This window comes from Chinchilla lanigera, unplaced genomic scaffold (assembly GCF_000276665.1).
Source record: "Chinchilla lanigera isolate Chin_1 unplaced genomic scaffold, ChiLan1.0 scaffold00013, whole genome shotgun sequence".
NCBI lineage: Eukaryota > Metazoa > Chordata > Mammalia > Rodentia > Chinchillidae > Chinchilla > Chinchilla lanigera.
Genome location: NW_004955414.1, coordinates 5,809,551 through 5,829,074, shown reverse-complemented (window position 1 = coordinate 5,829,074; position 19,524 = coordinate 5,809,551). Strand labels below are relative to the sequence as shown.

General features: G+C 35.6%; 1 protein-coding gene across 1 annotated transcript in view; it reads left to right on the top strand.

Moving 5' to 3' along the window:
* Nucleotides 1-18,436, top strand: part of Tmem135 (transmembrane protein 135) — a 206,311-nt gene extending 187,875 nt beyond the window's left edge. The window contains exons 9-15 of the mRNA XM_005379732.2: nucleotides 1,156-1,225; nucleotides 3,982-4,149; nucleotides 7,507-7,570; nucleotides 8,457-8,533; nucleotides 12,726-12,824; nucleotides 13,587-13,654; nucleotides 15,916-18,436. Of these exons, the coding sequence (XP_005379789.1) occupies nucleotides 1,156-1,225; nucleotides 3,982-4,149; nucleotides 7,507-7,570; nucleotides 8,457-8,533; nucleotides 12,726-12,824; nucleotides 13,587-13,654; nucleotides 15,916-16,048 (679 nt within the window). The 3' untranslated portion in view covers nucleotides 16,049-18,436. The remainder of the gene's footprint in view (nucleotides 1-1,155; nucleotides 1,226-3,981; nucleotides 4,150-7,506; nucleotides 7,571-8,456; nucleotides 8,534-12,725; nucleotides 12,825-13,586; nucleotides 13,655-15,915) is intronic.
* The last annotated feature ends 1,088 nt before the right edge of the window (nucleotides 18,437-19,524 follow it).

Genomic DNA, 19,524 nt, shown 5'->3' with positions numbered 1-19,524 from the left:
TTCTGGCAGCACAGACTGAGGTGTTTTTGAAGAGGATGCTTGGAAGTCTGAAGAGTGATGGTTTGCATGAGGCAGTCCTTTCTCTGATCCTTCTCCTTTCATGCTTCCAGCTTTAATCACTCAACAACTTCTCATGGCCAGATATATCATATCATTCTAATAGTATCAGGACTTGGATCCGTGTGAACTGTTGCTGCCACCTTTGACAGGGAAAAGCTGCCTGTATAATACAACTGCAGTTGAGAGTGAGATTTCTGGAAAGATGTTGTTAATCAGGTTGCAAATGAGAGGGGTACAGAGCAGGAACATTGCTGTGTTAGTTTTTGTAATAAACAGGAAAGAGATTGTGTATTTCAACCATGAAAATAATTCATTAGTCAAAAAGAAGTTATAAGGACTGCTTATTTTGGAACATGAACCCTTAGAGGGAAAGGGAGAGAGCTAGACTCAGCCTGCTTATTTTTTATGCCAAGGGTGGAGCCAATGCACTGAACAATTAAAATGAACATGTCTTAAACAGTAGTCCTCTCAGCAGAAATAGTTTTATTAAACACTAGAGGGTTAAGTGGTTTACAGTTAAATTTACAATAACCCTTTTGAAGTCACATATGATTTTTATTTGTATATTTATTTAAAAACTGAATTTTGGATTCTAATACTGTATTATGTTTCTTTTCCAGATGTTTTCTCTCATATATAATTAAGTATATATTTCTGTAACGTGAGCACATTCTCATTATGCTTTTTGCTCAAGTATTGGCTTCACGGATGATTTATGATCATTGTACTATGCAATAAGCAATTTAAAGCATCCAAAGATTTGGCAGTATATATAGGTAATATACACATAGTTTTCATAGTTAGTCAAAAATACTTAACAATGTGGTTTGTATATTCCACGTTCAAGTATTTTTACTGAAGTTACATATTCTATACAATGCATCAAATGGTAAGCAATAAAAAAAATCTACAAAAATCTGTTACTTGTTCAGTATGTCCTAAAATACAAAAGTTGCATGCCTTTAGAAACAAGTGGTGATTTCTTTTCCTTTGGGTTAGTTCTAAACAGATCTACAATGACACATATGCAACTGGTGCTCACACACACATGTACATGTATTCATTTTAATTGGACTTTTTGGGGTTTAATTTCAGATGCAAGCGTGGACCAAGGCATAGATGTTGCAAACACTACGAAGACAATTGCTTCTCCTATTGCATTAAAGTAAGTGTGTAACAGTATCTATTTTCTTAACAATAGGAAATGATCAGTAGCAATAAGACTAATTAAGAAACAATTATCAAGTAAATGGGAAATGTAATATTAATAATTATCACACATTGCATTTGACTTGAAAAATAAGAAATCTGTGAGAACAGGTAATAATTTACCTTTTAATATTCACTTATCAAATCCTTCAAGAATTTTAATTTAGCTTGTTTAAAAATTAGTTTATCTTGCCCTGGGGTTGTAGTCCAACGGTAGAGTATTTGCCCAGCATGTGGGTTGCCCTGGGTTTGATCTGGGCACCACAAAAACAAAAGTAAAACATTTAAAACGTCTGAGGTAAGAGAGATGAAGTAAGAACAAAAGAGAAAAAGGCATTAAAATTTGTACTAACATGTTCTGGATAAGTACATCCCAGAAGACGCTCTTGGACTGTGTGATACACTAACTGGATGAGTGTGTGTGCTCTGAAATGCACTGGATACTCTGTACAGTCTGGCACAGTGGTCTTTGGTTTCGGAGTTAGAAATCTGTATGGTGTTCTTAAGGACCCCAAGCTAATTGGAGCATGTTCACAGTGTGTTATGTTAAGAAAGCTGTGCCCATTGGCATAAACCCCTGCTTCCTAATAGTCTGACACTTCCCTTCCTGTCCCCTCCCCTCCCAGTGTCTCTCCTCACCACCAGCTGTGGGAAGAAAGTAACTTTGCTGCAGTTTTTCCGCCATAGGTGGGCACTCCTGCTGCGAGTCCCTCAGTTCTGGATGGCCGTGGACAATTTCTGATGCTTTGTAAAGCTTTTTTTTTGCAGCATCTACTCCCCACTCAGTGATGATGATAACTGAGTTGTGAGATACCCCAAAGACGGCCTCCTTATGGTTACTGTAGAAAGGAGGCCCCGCCCCACTTCAGTACTTGTGAATGTGCATGGAGCCCAGGGTTGCCATGGCATTTTTCCAAGCCCACATTTACCTTCAGAACCCTCAACGTTACTAGAAGGGTTAAAAGCGGAAGAGTACTTTTTCAGTTGTACAGTAGTTTCTGATCTTCTTTTTCCACATTTGATCTCCTGCTTCACTTTCTGTTTCTGTCCTGGGGATCAAACCCAGTGCTTCATGTGCCAGGCAGGTGCTCTACCACTGAGCTATGTGCGAAGCCTTCTTGTTTCACTTTTAAAGTGGGAAGGAAAGGAAAGGAGAAAGGGGAAGGGAAAGGGAAGAAATGAAAAGAAAAAAGAAAAAGGAAAAAAGACATTGTTGGCAATCTCAGAATCTGCTGGCTAATGAACTAAACATGATTATAGCTTAAAGGGAGAAATCAGGAGAAGAACTAAGAGAAGAATTCTAAGATTGAGAAGTATTTGAAAAATTTAAGATTGGTGATATTAGAAGTTTTTGAGTATCAGGGCATGATGGCACATGCCTATAATCCAAGCACTTGGGAGGCTGAGGCAGAAGGATCACTACAAGTTCCAGGCCAGCCCAAGCTACATAGTGAATTAAAGGCCAGTCTGAGATCCTATCTCAAAAAAAAAAAAAGAAGAGAAAATAAGCAAGAATTACAAAGTGATGGAAACACCTAGTGATTCTTTCAAATGTGTGCAAGTATTGTAAACATGGTAATTTCTGTGTAAATTGGAGTATTATATCCATGCATGTGAGACTATGTGTAAGCCTGTGGGTGAGGAATTTATACCACAAATACAGTAATTTTTTGACAGTACACCACATTATTTTATGGACTTAGGTACACCACATGTTAAATCATGTCTCTGAGTAAATATTTATATTAATTACATTCTCCTGAACTCATAATACTTTTATTTTTGCTGGTTCCTTGTAACTGCCAGCCTCCTTATTGGCTTTGTACTTTCTTTCTAGTTGTGTGAAATTTTTTCCTGCTAGCTCCTTCGCTTTTGGGTTTATTTGAATGCTATATCTTTATAGCTTTCGTTTTTTTCTAATAGAGATTATTCTAATACCGTGATTATTTCCTTCATAATATTTATTATAACCTATAATTATTCTATATTTATTTGTTTACTTATTTTCTCTTTCTGTAATGAATGTGTAAAGCTCCAGGAATGCAAGAATTTTGTGTCTTCTTTACTACTGTGTCTAGTATAATGCTTGGCACATAATAGGCATTCAGCGAATATATTCTGAATACATGAAAAGTCATGTGAATGAGTTTTCACAATTTAAGTGAAATAAATCAGACTCGCATGTGTAAACACCATATTGTCTCCCTAGTGTAAGAACCTGAAAGAGTAAATAAAATCTGAAAGGTACAGTAGATATTGTGAAAGAGAAAGAAACTGCTCAGTGGGGAGGAACAAGTGGGATGAGGGAGAGCAGGAAAGAAAGAAGGAAGGGAAAAATATATATGTATATATACACCGACAGGATAGCTGGGATAATTGTACTGCTGATTTCTGTTGGTTTATTGAAAGGAACTGTTAATGTTTAATTGCTTGATCAATCTTGCATGCCTGTATTTGGTAATCTGGGCAACTACTTTGAAGATAACAATAAGTAATACAACAACCATTGTTGATTTCTTATCATCTTGTTTTGAAATTCTGTATTGTTTTTATTATATTGTCTTTGTTCTTTTCTCTTTAAAACAAAAAGGAATTGTGATATGAGCTTGTATTAAGTATTTTTTGCTTTGCTTCTGAGATGGTAAAGTTCATGTTCTATCAGACTTCAAAATGTAGTTGTAAATCAGAATTTCCTTCCAATTTTTTCTCTAGGGTTTTATCAGAATGTTTAGCGTCGGGTATTTGATCCAGTGCTGCCTCAGAATCCCCTCTGCGTTTAGGCATCTGTTTACGCAGCCCTCCCGGCTACTTTCCCTGTTCTACAATAAAGAAAACTTCCAGCTCGGAGCTTTTCTTGGCTCTTTTGTTAGTATATACAAGGTAAGGTTGTCAGAGAGGAAAAAACAAGAATAGCATGGCTGTTGTTAGAATGAAATACAGGTTTAATTCAGCTGTTGTTTTATTTAATGCCTCCCTTTGGCATATATGAATATCTCTACATGACTAAATATATAATACATTGGGAATTTAGTTTGGAGAATTTTTTTTTTGATGTTATTTAGTGTGCTTGAATATGTAGATGCATTATATTTACAAGTATTATTAAAACTTCCCAGACCTATTTTTTTTAACAGACTGAGAAAACAGGACTTTTCTGATATTTTTAATGTCAAAAATGGCAGTATCCCTGGGATGCTTTTCTTAATCCTATTTACTACCTGGTTATTATTAAGTCAGTAATTGATTGAATAAAAATTTCTGCTGTAACTTATATAAGCAGTGACTTATTTCACTTCTATCCATGCTACATTGTTTTAGTAACCAGCTAACCCCTCTCTGCCCCTTCCTGTTTATTTCTTTAAATGGGCCCTTAGGTATAAAACCACACCTAAACACAGAGACCATTGTTGACATATTGCTGTCTGTAACAGCCTTTTGTTTCATGCACATCACTAAAATGTTAATACTACTGACATATCCTGTGACATAAAACTGAGATTCAAAACCTAAATATGGGTTCTAAATGGCAGATGTTAAGATTGACTTGTTAGAATGCATATACAGTGTGTGTATATATATGTGTATATACTTTACTCTTGTTAAACTCAAAGACAATACTGAAAAGAATTCAGTTATTTAGGTGAAATGGTTATGTATCATTTATGTAAAACTTTACTCATAAAAGGTAGGTATGAAAAAGTTATTTGATATAGAAAGGAGCAACAAACTATAGATAAACTACAATTTATCACTTATTTTAAATTATTACTGGTATAAAAATACAGTTGAGTGGGAGGCATTACTAATCTGTCTTAATAAATGAGTTAAGGACAGATATTGGTAATTATATGTTTATGTTCACATTTTTTTCATCTCCCATGTTACAGTGTTTGTATGTATTCATAACTAAAGCTTTCTGTGTTTCCTTGTGGATTATCTTCACTTTTAGTGCCAGGTTGGTTATTCTCCACCATCGCCACTATCTCAGTGCATATTATGTATTGTTTTTTAAAATTTCTTTTACTCTTTATGTGCTAAGGTAATAGGAACTGAAAGTATTTAACTGAGTACATACAGCTGAGTCAAAAAATTGCATGAAACATTTATATATTTTGTTCCAACACTACATATGATTTTTTGAAACAAATTTTCTATCCCACTCCATCTCTGTAGATATACAGTTAAGATAAGAGCAGACAGATAAATCTTACTCTTTGTCTGTTTTTTTGGTGACCTGATCCTTTTTACATTTTTAATGTTCCTTTTTGGTTTCATTTGTTTGTTTTTGGTTTTGGTATTGGAGATTGAATCCAGAGCCTTGGTTCTGAGATAGATCCCAATCCCTTTTTGTATTTTTATTTTGAGACAGGATCTTGGTAAGTTTCCCAGGCTGGGCTCGAACCTGCAATCCTCCCACCTCAGCCTGCCAGAGTGCTGGAATTACAGGCATGTGCCACCATGTCTGGCCTGTAATGTTCCTTTTCATCTCTGGTAATAAACCTTGTTCTAAAATGTACTATGTCTGATATTAATACAGCTTCTCCAGCTTTCTTTTGATCAGTGTTTAATGGTATAGTGTTGATATTCTTTTAATATTTCTGTGTTCATTTAAACAGTTGGTTTCTTTTATGCGCTATATAGTTCTTTCTTACCAAGTGTGATTATCTTTATCTTTAATTGGTATGTTTAGACTATTTACACTCAACATATTTATGATGTCATTGAGCTAACATCTACCTTCTTACTAGTTGTTGCAAATTTATACCATTTTTTTCTTCTCTTTCTTTTGTGCTTTTTGGATTGATTGTGTATTTTTGCATGGCTCCATTCTATCTTTATTATTGGCTTGTTGTTAATACTTCTGTTTCTAAACTTAGCACTTGCCTTAACGTTTGAAATACACATTTTAAATTTATCAATGTATCTTTAGTAGTATATCACTTCATGCATAAATTAAGAACCTTACAGCACTATACTTGTAATTCTTCCTTTCCATTTTTGTGCTCTACATTTATGCCTACAGATGTAATACATTCCACAATACATGGTTACTATATTTGCTTTAGACTAGTGGTCAGCAAACTTGTTCCCTAAAGGACCAGATAGTAAATATTTAGGCCTTCTGGCCATGTGGCCACTGTCACAACTAGTCAGCTGTGCTGTTCTAACGCGAGAGCGGCCATAGGTGATACCTCCTGAATGAGCAGGGCTGTGTGCCAGGGAAACTTTATCACTTTATACACTTTCATATAATTTTTATACCATAAAATATTATTCTTTTGATTTATTTTTTACCCACCTAACCATAAAAATCTGTATTAAAAGCCAAGGCAGGTGCAGTGACACACTTCTGTAGACCCCGCTACTTGGGAGGATGAGGCAGGAGCTTCATTTAAGCCCAGGCATTCAAGGCCAGTCTAGGCAACAGTGAGACTTTGTCTGAAAACAGTGAATAAAATAAGCAAACAAAAAGACAGTATTAGCTCCTGAGCCGTGGAAAACCAGGTGGCAGGACAGATCTGGACAGTGGGATATAATTTGTTGGACCTTGGTTTAGGCAGTTAATTCACTTTTAGAGTAATTAAAGATGAGAAACGTATCTTCTAAATTTGCCCTTATTTTCCTGTTTTCAGAGCTCTTCATGTCTTTTTATACATCTAAATTCTTGTCTGTTATATTCTTTCTGCCTGAAGAGCTACCTTTTCCGGTAGCACAGGTCTGCTGATGATAAATTTTCTCCAACTTTTTTTTCAGAAAAAGTCTTTGTTTCACCTACACTATTAAGAATTTATGTTCTGGGCCAGGGATGTAGCTCAGTGGCACAAATGCCTGCCTGGCAAGCTCAAGGTCCTGAGCTCAATTCCCAGTACAAAAAAAAGACTATATGTTCTGTGGGAATAGAATTCTGCCTGGAGAGCCTTATAGTTTATTCCCCCTTTTAGGTGGGAGTAACATCTTCCCTAGCGCTCCACATTTGGGCAAAAGTACACTTTATGGGTTTATTTTGAAACATCAGTGCAAGAAAAGTATAATATGTAATTTCTTCATAGAGTCTATCCAGAGCAATAAACAGATTGTTGTTCATAATTTCCTCAATTGTGTATTCAGTCAGATTGATATAATATCACTAGTTTGTCTCCAAGGCCATCTAGTGAGTGAATCATACCTGTTGTTTTTGTTTTCATGAGGTTTTACAAATAAAATAACTGAAGTCATTGCATTTTCTCCTTAACACAGGGTACTAGTTGCTTCTTGCGCTGGATCAGAAATCTGGATGATGAACTACATGCTATTATAGCTGGTAAAGCAATAATAATAATAATCATAAGTAGTAGTAGTAGTAGTAAAGAATGGGTATTACTGTATCAGTCAGTGGTAGCAGTGAATCAGAAAATGCTTCCAAATTCTTTCAGTTTCTGTTAGTTTCTTTTCTGTGTTGCATGGACTCACTCTGGAGAGACTTGCCCAAACGTTCTGTCTGCACAGTTAATCATATCAATAGATTGTTGTTATCTGTTGCTTTGGCATATAATGACTATGGGGTCTGTGCTGCTATAGGCCAGAAGTCTTAGGGAAGGTGTCACAAAAGAGCAAAATGGTTTCAATATTGTATATATGATTAATGGAATTTCAAGTAGATTTCTTTAAAAATTCTTTTTACCAGTGGAAAATGATATATATTTAATAATTTTATAAAGAATTTAAATTATTTTGTAAATTTTAAAACTAAAGCTTATTTTCCAAAGTACAGTATATATACTACTTAAATTAAGTAATCACTTGTCAGATAATTTATTAATGATAATGCTATTAGTATTCCATCCCCCATTTTCCACTTATAGATGAATAAATATTCCCACTTGAAATCAGATATGATACCAGTAGCTTTTAAAAGTTATTTTAAAAAGTTAATGTATTTGGCAAGACCACCAATGTTTGTAAAGTTAATCTTGAAATGTAAAGTTTATTATTATTTGTATGTTAGAATTGTTTTTACCTCTGAAATTCAGGTTTTTAAATTTTAAAACTGTGAGTATAAGGACTCACTTTTTTAATGTTGTCAAGTATATTACTATATTTGATTATGTTGTAACAAGAGGCAGTGCTACATGTGAGTTCTTTCATGTTTTGATTTTTTGATTGAATACATTGCAATCTGATCAGTTTTTCCTTACTTGTTGTTTCAGGATTTTTGGCAGGTATATCGATGATGTTTTATAAAAGCACAACAATTTCCATGTATTTAGCTTCCAAATTGGTAGAGGTAAGCCAACATTTTTATGCTTGAATAGTTCCAAAAGATATAAAGCTTTTTAATTCCCTTTTATCCCCTTCCCCACCATCTCCCCACAATGAATATAGTCATTACTATATGTACTATAAAACAGGTATTAATAAAAATCTTAAAAAGAATCTCAAAAAATATAAAGCTTTTTTAGTTGCTAATTTCTTTAGTGGCAAATACATGTATGTACTTTACAAAGCAAATTCACATTCTATAAAGTCAGTTCTCTCAGTTTTGTGTTTGTGCTATTTTTAAATTTAAATTTTTTTTTTTTTTTTTTTTTTTTGGTTTTTCTCCGGTACCGGGAGCCGAACACACGACCTTGCGCTTGCCAGGCAGGCGCTTTTGCCACTGAGCTAAATCCCCAGCCCCGTTTGTTCTATTTTTAAATATACACTTGTGTAGCAAGAATAATGGAATAGCCCTCATGTATCCATTGGCCAGTCTCCTTTCATTCTACTCATTACCCCAGTACTGAATTGTTTTTAAAGTGAATCTTAGACTTGGTAGCACTTCTTCTGTAAAAACTCAGGATTAAGACTTCTTAAAAACAAGTCAATAATTCCACCAAAATATATGCACAATACTGTCATCATATGTTTTAGAGAACCCTTACAATTCCTTAGTATTATCATATATTGAATTACCTTATAAATGTCTTTGTGCAGTCTCTTTGAATCAAGCCTCAAGCAGAGTCTCTTTTAATTTGTAATGATTATCTCTCTTTTGTTCTCCTCCTTTTTGCTTGCTGTTTATTTGTTGAAGGTACGGATCGCTAGTCCCGTGGAATTTCCCACATTTTAGTTTTTGCTGATTTGCTGCTGATATTTATTATGTTCCTTGATTCATATATCTCCTGTAAGCTGTTAACTACTTCTATAGGCTTAAGCAAATTCAAGTGTAATTTTTGAGGAGGGTAAGATGGTGGAAATAGTTCACATTTACTTTGTGTGTGAATGTCCTGTTTCATTGCTTTAGGAACATCAGTAATGTCTGACTCTCTTTTTGTACTGCTAAGATTAATCATTGGACCAGGTGTTGAGAGAACCAACTTTAGGTTCCCCAGTAGCCTTTCACCTAATTGTTTCAGCAGCCATTAATGATCATTATTGGGGTTCATTATTTCATTAGGAGTTACAAAATAGTGACAATCTACTGTTATTCTTTCTTCTGTATTCATTAGCACAAATGCTTCTACAAGAGCTTTCCGTTTTCAAGTATTTGGTTACTCTGAAATAGTTTGTTCAGGAAAGTGAAAATAAAATACTTATTTCTCTTTTTTATCAGCATTCAGAATGAGTTAGTACCTTAGCATCCCCCAAAATTGACCTGTGAGTCTTTATTTTCAGGTACCATTATGAGGCCATGGATTTTAACATACCTGATTTGTCTTAACCTATTGTATTTATTATGCTCAAATTGTCCCCATCTTTGCCTACTTTTTGAGACAGTGTCTCACTCTGTACTTCTGGTTGGCCTTAAACTCTTGCTTGAGCCTTTCATGTCCTGGGATTATAGGCATGTGCCACATGCCTGGCTGGACTCCTTGTTTTTTGACATAGACCATTATCTTTGATACTTTGATACTCTTGCTATAAATCAAGATATTCCAGGCTCATCTGGGATATTTTATTTCCCAGACAAACAATTAGTCTGTTCTCTAATAGTGGGAAAAGCTATTTAGAGACTTCAGTCTGGGTGCCTATTCATTGTTTCTTGGCCTTCTCAGTAAACAGAGTTTTTTCTATGAGAGGAGGGGGAGAGAAAGAGAGAGAGAAAGAGAGAAGGAAGGAGGGAGGATAAATTTGGAGCATATTGATTACTTCTAGTTCAAAGTTAAGATTATAGATCTTGCTCGTTTGATTTTTAAATGTTTTGTCTTACACTGAAAATCCATGTTCCTAATGCCATTAGGAGAATTACAGTATATATTTCCGTGTGTGTGTGTATGTGTGGAGGGAGGTTGAGGGGAGAATGTATAGGTAAGGAAATAAGGAAGATGGCAGAGAACAAACCCTGTAGGATTTTTAAAAGCTAGGGTGACTAGTTTGGTTTTATTCTCAATACAGTTTGAAGCCCCTGAAGAGTTCAAGGCATGAAATGGCATGATTTAATTTACATTTTAAGAAGAGCTATTTGGGTATTACATAGAGAGTGTATTAGAGGGAGAGGAGACTTCTGAACTAGGAGCACATGGTCTCGAGCAGGAGATGGTAGCCTGTTCCAGTTGCAGAGACAGAGAGAAGTTATGGTTCGGACCTGAGATGTCCCCCAGAGGCCGTGTGCTGAAGGCTTGGTTATCAGCCTGTGATGCTATGAGGTGTGGTCTAGAAGGAAGTGACATCACTGGAGCTTTGCCCTGAAAGGTGATATCAGCAGTCTGCCTCCCCACTTCCTTTTCTTCTTCCCACCTTGCCCCTCTGCCTCCCAGCCTCCACCTGGTGAATAGGGTGAGTAGCTTTGCTCTACCACATGCTGCACCATGATATTCTGCCTCACCCTGGCTCAGAAGCAGCTCTTGAAGTGACCGTGAAACCATGAGGCAAATAAATTTTTCTCCTTTCAGTTGATTTTCTCAGGTATTTTGTCACAGCAAGGAAAACTGACACAGAATTACGCAGTTGATGTTTGTTTAGGAGTAGAGTTGACAAGCCTGCTAGTGAAGAAGAAAAGAGGAATAGGGTAGCAAATAACTCCTGGATAGCAAAGTGTGTTCTTTGACACAGAGGAAACCAATATTGAAATCTAGTTTGTAAGTGGTCTTTTATAGTTATTTCCTTGTGTGGCTAGTTTTTAAAGCCAAATAACATTGTCTGTCTGTGTTTTGTGTCATCTAGTTTAAGCTGATTTTGGCAAATTAAACTTGTATGGAATGTGCTGATGAGGATTTTCTATTAATAAAAGAAAAATAGAAATGTAAGCTTACCATGTCCTTTGTGCAGTTAATTAAAATAGTCTCACAGTTGTTTTTCTATGATTGAAGTTAATATTAGGTTGAAGTGTTACTACATAGTGAAAATGCTATCAAATCAGCTGCTTTGTGTTAGCTTTCTGTTACTGTAATACCTGAGCTAATTCATCTTATAAAGAGTAAAGTTTTATTTTGGTTCAGAGACAGAGAGAGAGCGAGAAGGAGAGAAATGAAATATGTATGAGATGTGCATTCATGCCTGCTGCTTAAGCCCACATTTTCTTTCTTACCTAGTTGTTGATCATGGGTGTCTTATAAGGCAACATTATGAAAAATGTCAACAGCAGACCACTGTGTTAGTTCATGAACTGTTTACTACTACTAGAGAGTAGGTATTGAGAAACTTTATAGCACTTTGACAGAGTAGTGTTTTATCTTTTGAATTTCATAATATAAATTCATACTATAAATTTCATAGTATAAATACTGTTTGATAAATTTAGTTCAATTATGTTTTTAAATTTATTTTTCCAATAATTCATTTTATTGCATTGTAGTCACATCAAATCATGACAGTTACAAATTTAAAAAGTGGTTCTTCACTGCAGATGGTTTTAGAAACACTACTCAAATGCAATTTTTCTGTTCCAGAAAAAGTGATCATTCCTTCCTCTGAGAAGCCAAGTTTTACTTACACACACACACACCCAGTTCATGCGTTAGTGATACTTACTGTACATTATAGTTTTTTATGTTTGTTTTTTGTTTTGGCGGGGTCCCAGGAATTGCACTCATGACCATATGCTTGCCAGGCAGACACTTGTGCCACTGAGCTATATCCCCGGCTATACATTATACTGTGCTCACTTTAAATCCCTTGTTCCTATTATTGTGTTCAGCATATAGTTAATATTATTAAATTTTCCATGAATGCATGAATGGATAGCTCTAACAAGGAAGGGAGGACCTGTGCACTTATAAAAAGCATTAAGAATAAAGAAATGAGAATAAATGACATCAAGTCAGTAGTAATGAAATGCTATTGAATTTCACAGAACAGTGTTGCTGGGGGTTGGAGTGAAAGAGAGAGATGGGCTGACACTGACATTGTCGTAGGACCTATAACACAATTTGAGGTCTGGGGGAAGCATTAGGATCCAGATAGGTAGAAGACATAGTTATGGGTGGGGAACATACTGCTCAACAGTGTTGCCATTTAATGTTTTTTTATGTGACTCTTGCCTTATGCTTGTTTTGCAGACAATATATTTCAAAGGCATTCAAGCGGGGAAGGTTCCCTATTTTCCTCACGCAGATACTATCATTTACTCCATCTCTACAGCAGTTTGTTTCCATGCAGTAAGTACGACATTTGAAAGGAGAAATAGAAATTTGTTTTCAATTTACATTAATCTAGTGAGGGAAAATAACAGCTTGGAAACATTTCTGATATTATATTTTATGTTTTTTGTTGTTTTCTCAGCAACATAGCTTAAATGTTTCAAATCAGTATACCTGTTAACATTGGCCAGGCCTTGTTTTATGAGCCAACCAGTTTTTAGGTTTAAATAGAGCATAATCTGTAGATAAAGCCATCTTACAGGACAGTGAGTAGAGTGCCCTAATTTAATTATCCTTCTTTAAGAAAAAAGATACCTTGGGCATAAATATCTTCCCAGTGTTACTCAGAATGAAGGTGAGGGAGCAGCTGGTTTCCTAGAGGTGTCGTTTAATCTCTTCCTTCTGTAATGGTCGTTATTTGTGGTAATGATCAAGGGCTGTTGCAGAGTTTTGGGAAGAGCTTTAATTTGCCCTTTTCTCACAGGAATGCTGCCAGGTTGGTAAACTAATGAAACTCAGTGAAGTGCCCCCTCTCTAACGGGTGCTCAGTGAGTGCTTTCTGATGTCAGTAGCTGTTGACTTTATTATTTAAGGCATATTTTCAAAGATGGTTGATGGCTCTGAACTTAAATACAAATACATGTTTTTTTAATTATTGTCATCACTATCATTTGAAAAATACAACAAGCAGTACATCTAGATATACAAATTATTTTGTTGCCTAGGGTTGTGGATAATATTTGTATCTACTAAAAGAAATCTCAAATTGAATAATCTTAGGCTGTAATGGAAGTTCAGAACTTGCGACCATCTTACTGGAAGTTCCTTTTAAGGCTCACCAAGGGAAGGTAAGTGACGGAGATGTTCTGAATGCTTATAGACAAAGAGCAGCTTCTATAAAAAGATGAAACTTGGTCTTCTTGAGGGAATGTTCCTTCAGTGACTGTAGGTACTTACATATAAATCCAGTATTACCAACTTGATAAGAAATATGTGGGACATCCTTCAAGTGAATATTATTCTTTTTCTTTATAATATTTTAGATATTTCAGGTGTTCTAGAGTAATATCATTGATTTGTTAACTGCTAATTAGTTGCTCCATAATACTGAAGCCTACCTTTTTGAATCTTAGATCTTTTTTTTGATTAAAAATATTAAACAGATTTATTAAAATGGTTCACCTCTACATAATTAATTGATTTCTGCTTTGGAAAAATAACGACCTTCCATTGCCTGATACTGTAAAGTGCACTTTCCTCTGCCTTCCCTGTGATATTCTTCTCTTCCCTGTCTTCTCTTTCTCCCTCCTTTGCTTCCTCCACTCCCTCCCTAGTCCTTCTTCCTTCTCATCTTCCTCCTCCTCCTCTCTCTCTCATCCTACTCCCTCCCTCTCTTTCCTCTCCCCCCTTCTTTCTTTTTTTCTTCGTCTCAATCTAATTTTGGGGGAGACAGTTTAACCTAACAGAAACATGGGGTTTAGGGTCAGGCAGACCTAAGTTTGACTGCGACACTGATACCTTCAGTCATTTTTTCTGTGGGAAACTTACTTACTTTGACTAAGTTTCTTTCTCTCTATAATGAAATGATAATGGAATACCTGGCACAGGATAACATAGAAAGAAAAGAGGCCACCTTGGCTCATGAGTCTAATAGCTGGGAGTTCCAAACACTGTGATGTTGGCATTCTGGTAAGGGTCGTCTGGCTGTATCAGCGTGACAGAGAAGCAGAAAGGGAACTGGCCACATGTACTGGGACAAGCACGTGATGTGGCCTTGCTTTATAATAACTTGTGCTTGTGGGAACTGTCAGACTTCCAGGACCCAAAATGCTCTCCAGAAGTAGTATTAATCCAGTTCTGAGGGTAGCATCTCTGTGACCTATTTTCCTTCCACTGGGCTTCACCACTTAAAAGTCCCACTTCAGTTCCGCCACACTGAGACCAGGGCTCTAGTACATGAACCTTAGGGTGACAAACCATATCCAGACCGCAGCCCATCCCACTGTATGATTGTGGGAAATTGAGGGTATTTTAGCAGTGCCCCACACTCTGTGGACACTAAATTACAGGGGCTATGGATATTACTGTCAATAATAATAAGAGCAGATGCTTGCATAGTGGTTACAGTGCTTTAAGGTACACATATATGTTGCCTCTATGTTTAATCCTTAAAAATAGTTTCCTGAGATAGGTACTGTTGTCATCATTGTTTTACGTACGAGGAAACTTAGGATCACAGAGATGTTACGTGGCTTGCCGGAGTCACACAGGTAATAAATGAAAAGAGCAGGGATATAAGCCAGGCAGTCTGGCTTCAGAATCTGGTGTCTGTTGTTTCATCTTTGGTTTTTTTTTTTTTTTTTTTTTTTTAATCATATAATTTCCGCACATTTATAAGTTTTACAAGTTGTTCTTCTGGACATGAACTTACTTTAGAAAAGAACTAAAAGTCACATTGACTCTTGGAATATTGATGCTGGCCAATGATTCAAAGCTAATTTTGCTCTGTCCTCTCCTCTGGAAAGGAAGTGCTTGTGAACAGGCATAGAGGCACTAGAGCTCCATCCTGTACATTAGCTAAATGTGTGCCTTTTTAAAATTTGTTTCTTTTGGTTAGGTGATAGGTAAGATAAGGCTGTATTTTTACTCTGTTGTGTCTACTAGAAATTTAGGAACCTGTATCTGTTTGCTTTTTTAATCATAAGACATTTGCATATCTGGATGTGTTTTATTATGATGTTGAGATACTGCGATCTCATTCGTGAGAGAAATTACGTTATACCTTTGCTCCACTGGTAAATGTTAGCTTCTTCATTGTTTAGTTTCCTGTGGTTTCATTTACCAGAAAAATAATAATGAGCCTAATTTTCTGTTTGACACAGTATAGTGAAAAGAACTCCAGAAAGATTTGAAATAATGGTTGTACTCTATGGTTTCAGGTGAATCCTAGACAGTGAAGTATTCATGTGAGCTGAGTCGGCCAGAGTTTAGATCATTGTCCGTGTCAGCACTTGCATTTCTCCATTTCAGGAAAACTAAAGTCAAATAAAGTCAGCCACTTTATTTTATACACTTCACTAAATAGTTCCTTGTATCCTCTCTTTTGCAGATTTGCTGTAATGAATCGAAAAGCCCTTGATGTTTTTGGTACTGGTGCATCTAAGCATTTTCAGGATTTCACCCCCAGACTGGATCCAAGATACACAGTTGAAACACCAGAGTTACCAATAGAGTTTTCTTGAAGATGACTATAATTTATTAATGTGACTTCATGTCTCATTTAATGCTGAAGAGTTGATTGTTTAACACAAAGAAGAGGGCCCAAGCTCAAACTTCAGTGTTATTTCATTGAGAGATTTTGTTGTTGTTGTTTTATTATCAATCAGAAATACAGAAGCTTTTTAGAAAGGTGTTGCTTAATAATTAAGCTTCCTCTATAGCCAGAATCTAATTCTGAATCACAATAGTGGGTGCCATTATGATATATTATTGATTAAATTATGTCCACAAAGAATATTGAGTCATCTATGTAGAATACACTTAAAATTACTTTAAGAGATACCTTTGTTTCATTCCAATGTAATTCCTGGTTAAAACTAAGAATGTTTCTACATGTTCAGATTTACAAAGGATCACGGGTACATGGATTTGGTCTGTTATTTTTTAAAATTTGATTTGATATATGTAGAGGTGGAATGTTAGATTTGAAGGAATCTTCACAGATAGTGCCGCTTTAGTGTAGAGCAGTGTAATTGGACAAAGCAGCTGTTTGTATTTCAGGGATGTAAAAGTGGGTCTCACCCGAATGGTAAATGCTGTGGTATCTGTGCTCTTCATGTCAGCCGATAACACCGTCTCTCCCTGAGCAGGTGAGCTGTTCGGAGCCCAGTGAGCCTGCATTTAATGGGTTAGGAACAAATAGAAATCCACGTCTGCTATAGTTGAAATGTGTGTTTTAATCTTTTATGATAGGATTACACTTGAATATTTAAAAACAAATCTTTTAAACCTATAGAAATATTATATATATATATATATTTTTCATTTATAGAGACTGAATTCTTTATTGTTCAGTTTGTATGCTATTGTTTTTTTTGGAAGAGATCAAAGTCCTATAGATCAAAAGAAGTTTTGACAAGTTTAGCAGTTTGTACCTTCTCACCTGTTTCTCCTAAATAATGGATATTTTACAACTAAAAACAGTATTCACATACAGTGGTTATTAGAAAGTCCATTTTATTATTAATTGGATTCATGTTCTCCAGCTTACTTTTCAGAAATCACTCTCATTCTTTTTACTCTGGATTAAAGAAGTAACAAATATAGGCAAAGCTGATTATAAAAGTAATTCAGGACAGCTGATTGAAATATGATCACTATTTCGAGCTTTTCAGGGAAAGGTTATATGTCTCTAAATGAGAAGCTTAAATGGTTGTGATGTCTACAGTTAATGTAACATATAGGAATGGTGATTTTTTTAAAATACAGTTTTGTCGCTAAAAGTTTTTAGGCCGCTATAAATTATTCAGTAGAATGTGTGTTGCAGCAGGAATTATAACCGAGGTGTTATAAGTGCTTAATTCCGTATTTGACTTTATCACGCATTGTATACTTTGGTTTATATGTAATCTGACCCTTGGTTGCTATAGCAAATTGAAACCCAACAAAAAGACAAACTCTAGTACACAGCAACAGAGAGCTGCTTTTTGTCAAAATTTCAATTGTGATTGACTTTTTAGAGTGGACTTGTCTCTGTGGCAATACTGTTAAAAGATCATTTTGGTTTCAGACTTCAACTTTGATTAGTCAATATAATTTTAAGTTTTTATTCACTGGAATCAAAATGATTGGTACTGTTTACTTTTAAAAATGAAGTATTAAAGCACTGAAAAAGCACAGCTACCTGCACCTCATTGTTTTCTGTGCAGAATTTGTGTTTATAATATTTTTCCTCTTAGGTTAAAAACACATTTTAATCTGTAAGTTACTATTTTCATTGACATTAAAGACTGTGATATTGAAAGACAAATTCTGTTGCAGTTTGCAGAGATTGCATAGTAAAAATCTGGTCAAACAGTTGCATACTATGAGTTTTTTTTTTAACAAATTGCACTTATGTTTTTATTTTACATGAAAATGTAAAATAAAATAACATCAATGAAGAGAATGGTAGAGAATGTGTAGCTTGAATGGGCAGTTAGCTCGCTTGCAGTGGTGAATCAAATTCAGTTCGATTTCACTGAGACAGACTCGAGGTACTTGTTCTAGCAAATAAGAAAAAACTTTGTGTTCCTGAAACACAAAGTCGATCTGTCTCCCTTTACTCAGGTATTCATTGACAGTTTCTTGGCCTCATAAATAAAGTCACATGGATGTCTCCCTCCCAAAACACATCTTTAAGTTTATTTAAATTGTGAAGAAATCATGTCGGATAAGTTTGCTCCAAAAATGATCACGATAAATAGTAATCTGCCCCCTTAATCTTCCCAGAATCTCTGTGTGAACTGAAAACAGTGCATTTGGAGCAACAGTACTGAGCTCATTTTCTTGCTCGTTCCTGTATTAATAAAATCCAAGAGCCAGTACCAACCGAGATTGAGCTTGGAAAACAATAAATTATCCAAAATGTATTTGATTTTTACTTTTTTATTAGCTAATTTCAGTATCTATTCTGTTACTCATCTCTGAAATAATACTTTTCCTTCTGTTATCTTTTTCCATGAATTCTGTATTAATTCTGTAACTCTTTTCTTGATCTGTAGACATAGTTGTCACTTAGTTAATGCCTACTTTTTTGCCTTTATTTGTTGTGTAGTCGATTGTTACTTAATTTATAATTTTACCACTTTACTGTTTGCTCCCAGGTTTTATAATTCTCTTTTATCCAGAGTGAACATAACCTTTTATGATGCAAGCCATATTGAGTATGGGTTGCACAGTATTTTCTTGTGGCAACTGAATGTACATCTCCCTATAGATTCTAAGCTAACATTTGACCCCGATAATCACGCCGCCCACCAAGTTTCTACCTGTATTTTATCATATTCCTGAGTTTCAAAATCCTCTGCCAAAGGGGAAAGAAAATTGATGTTCCTAACTCTCAAGGAACTTCATGGCTTGCCAGTGTCAAATCCTTCCTGTGGTGGTGGAGACCTCTTGGCAGAAAGGATGTGCCCACTCGGAGCGAGGACCCAGATGTTCTTGTTGAATTTGGAGCAGAGAAGCCAGTGACTCAGAGATTTCACCACATTCTGCCTGTGATTTATTTTCATATAAGTAGCAAGCAGTTCGATGTAGTGACAGAGTGGTTCTTTGCTCCGTAAAGGCAAAAGTATTCATTTCTGAATTATGGCCTTGTTCACTGAATAATCTTTATCTCCTCTAACACCTTGCCCTGTTGCTGCTTCTGTTGTCAGTATTCATTTTAATTTCATGAAGAATTTAGATAACTGAAAATGAGTGACTAAGAAAAAAAATAAGAAAATGAATGATTGTTGTGAGGCTGACATTGCTTAGATGTGCCCTTTTAATTTCCCTCCCCACCCTCCCCTTCCTGTCTGTCTGTATCTCTGTCATCACTATCACCATCGTCTGTCTTTATCTCTGCATCTCTCTGTCTCTGTCCCTGGTTCCTTTTCCTTCTTTCCTTCCTTTTTTGCTCTTTCTTAGCTTTGGATTTGTTTCCTTTCTGTGCTGGGGATTGAGCCCCACGTTTTGC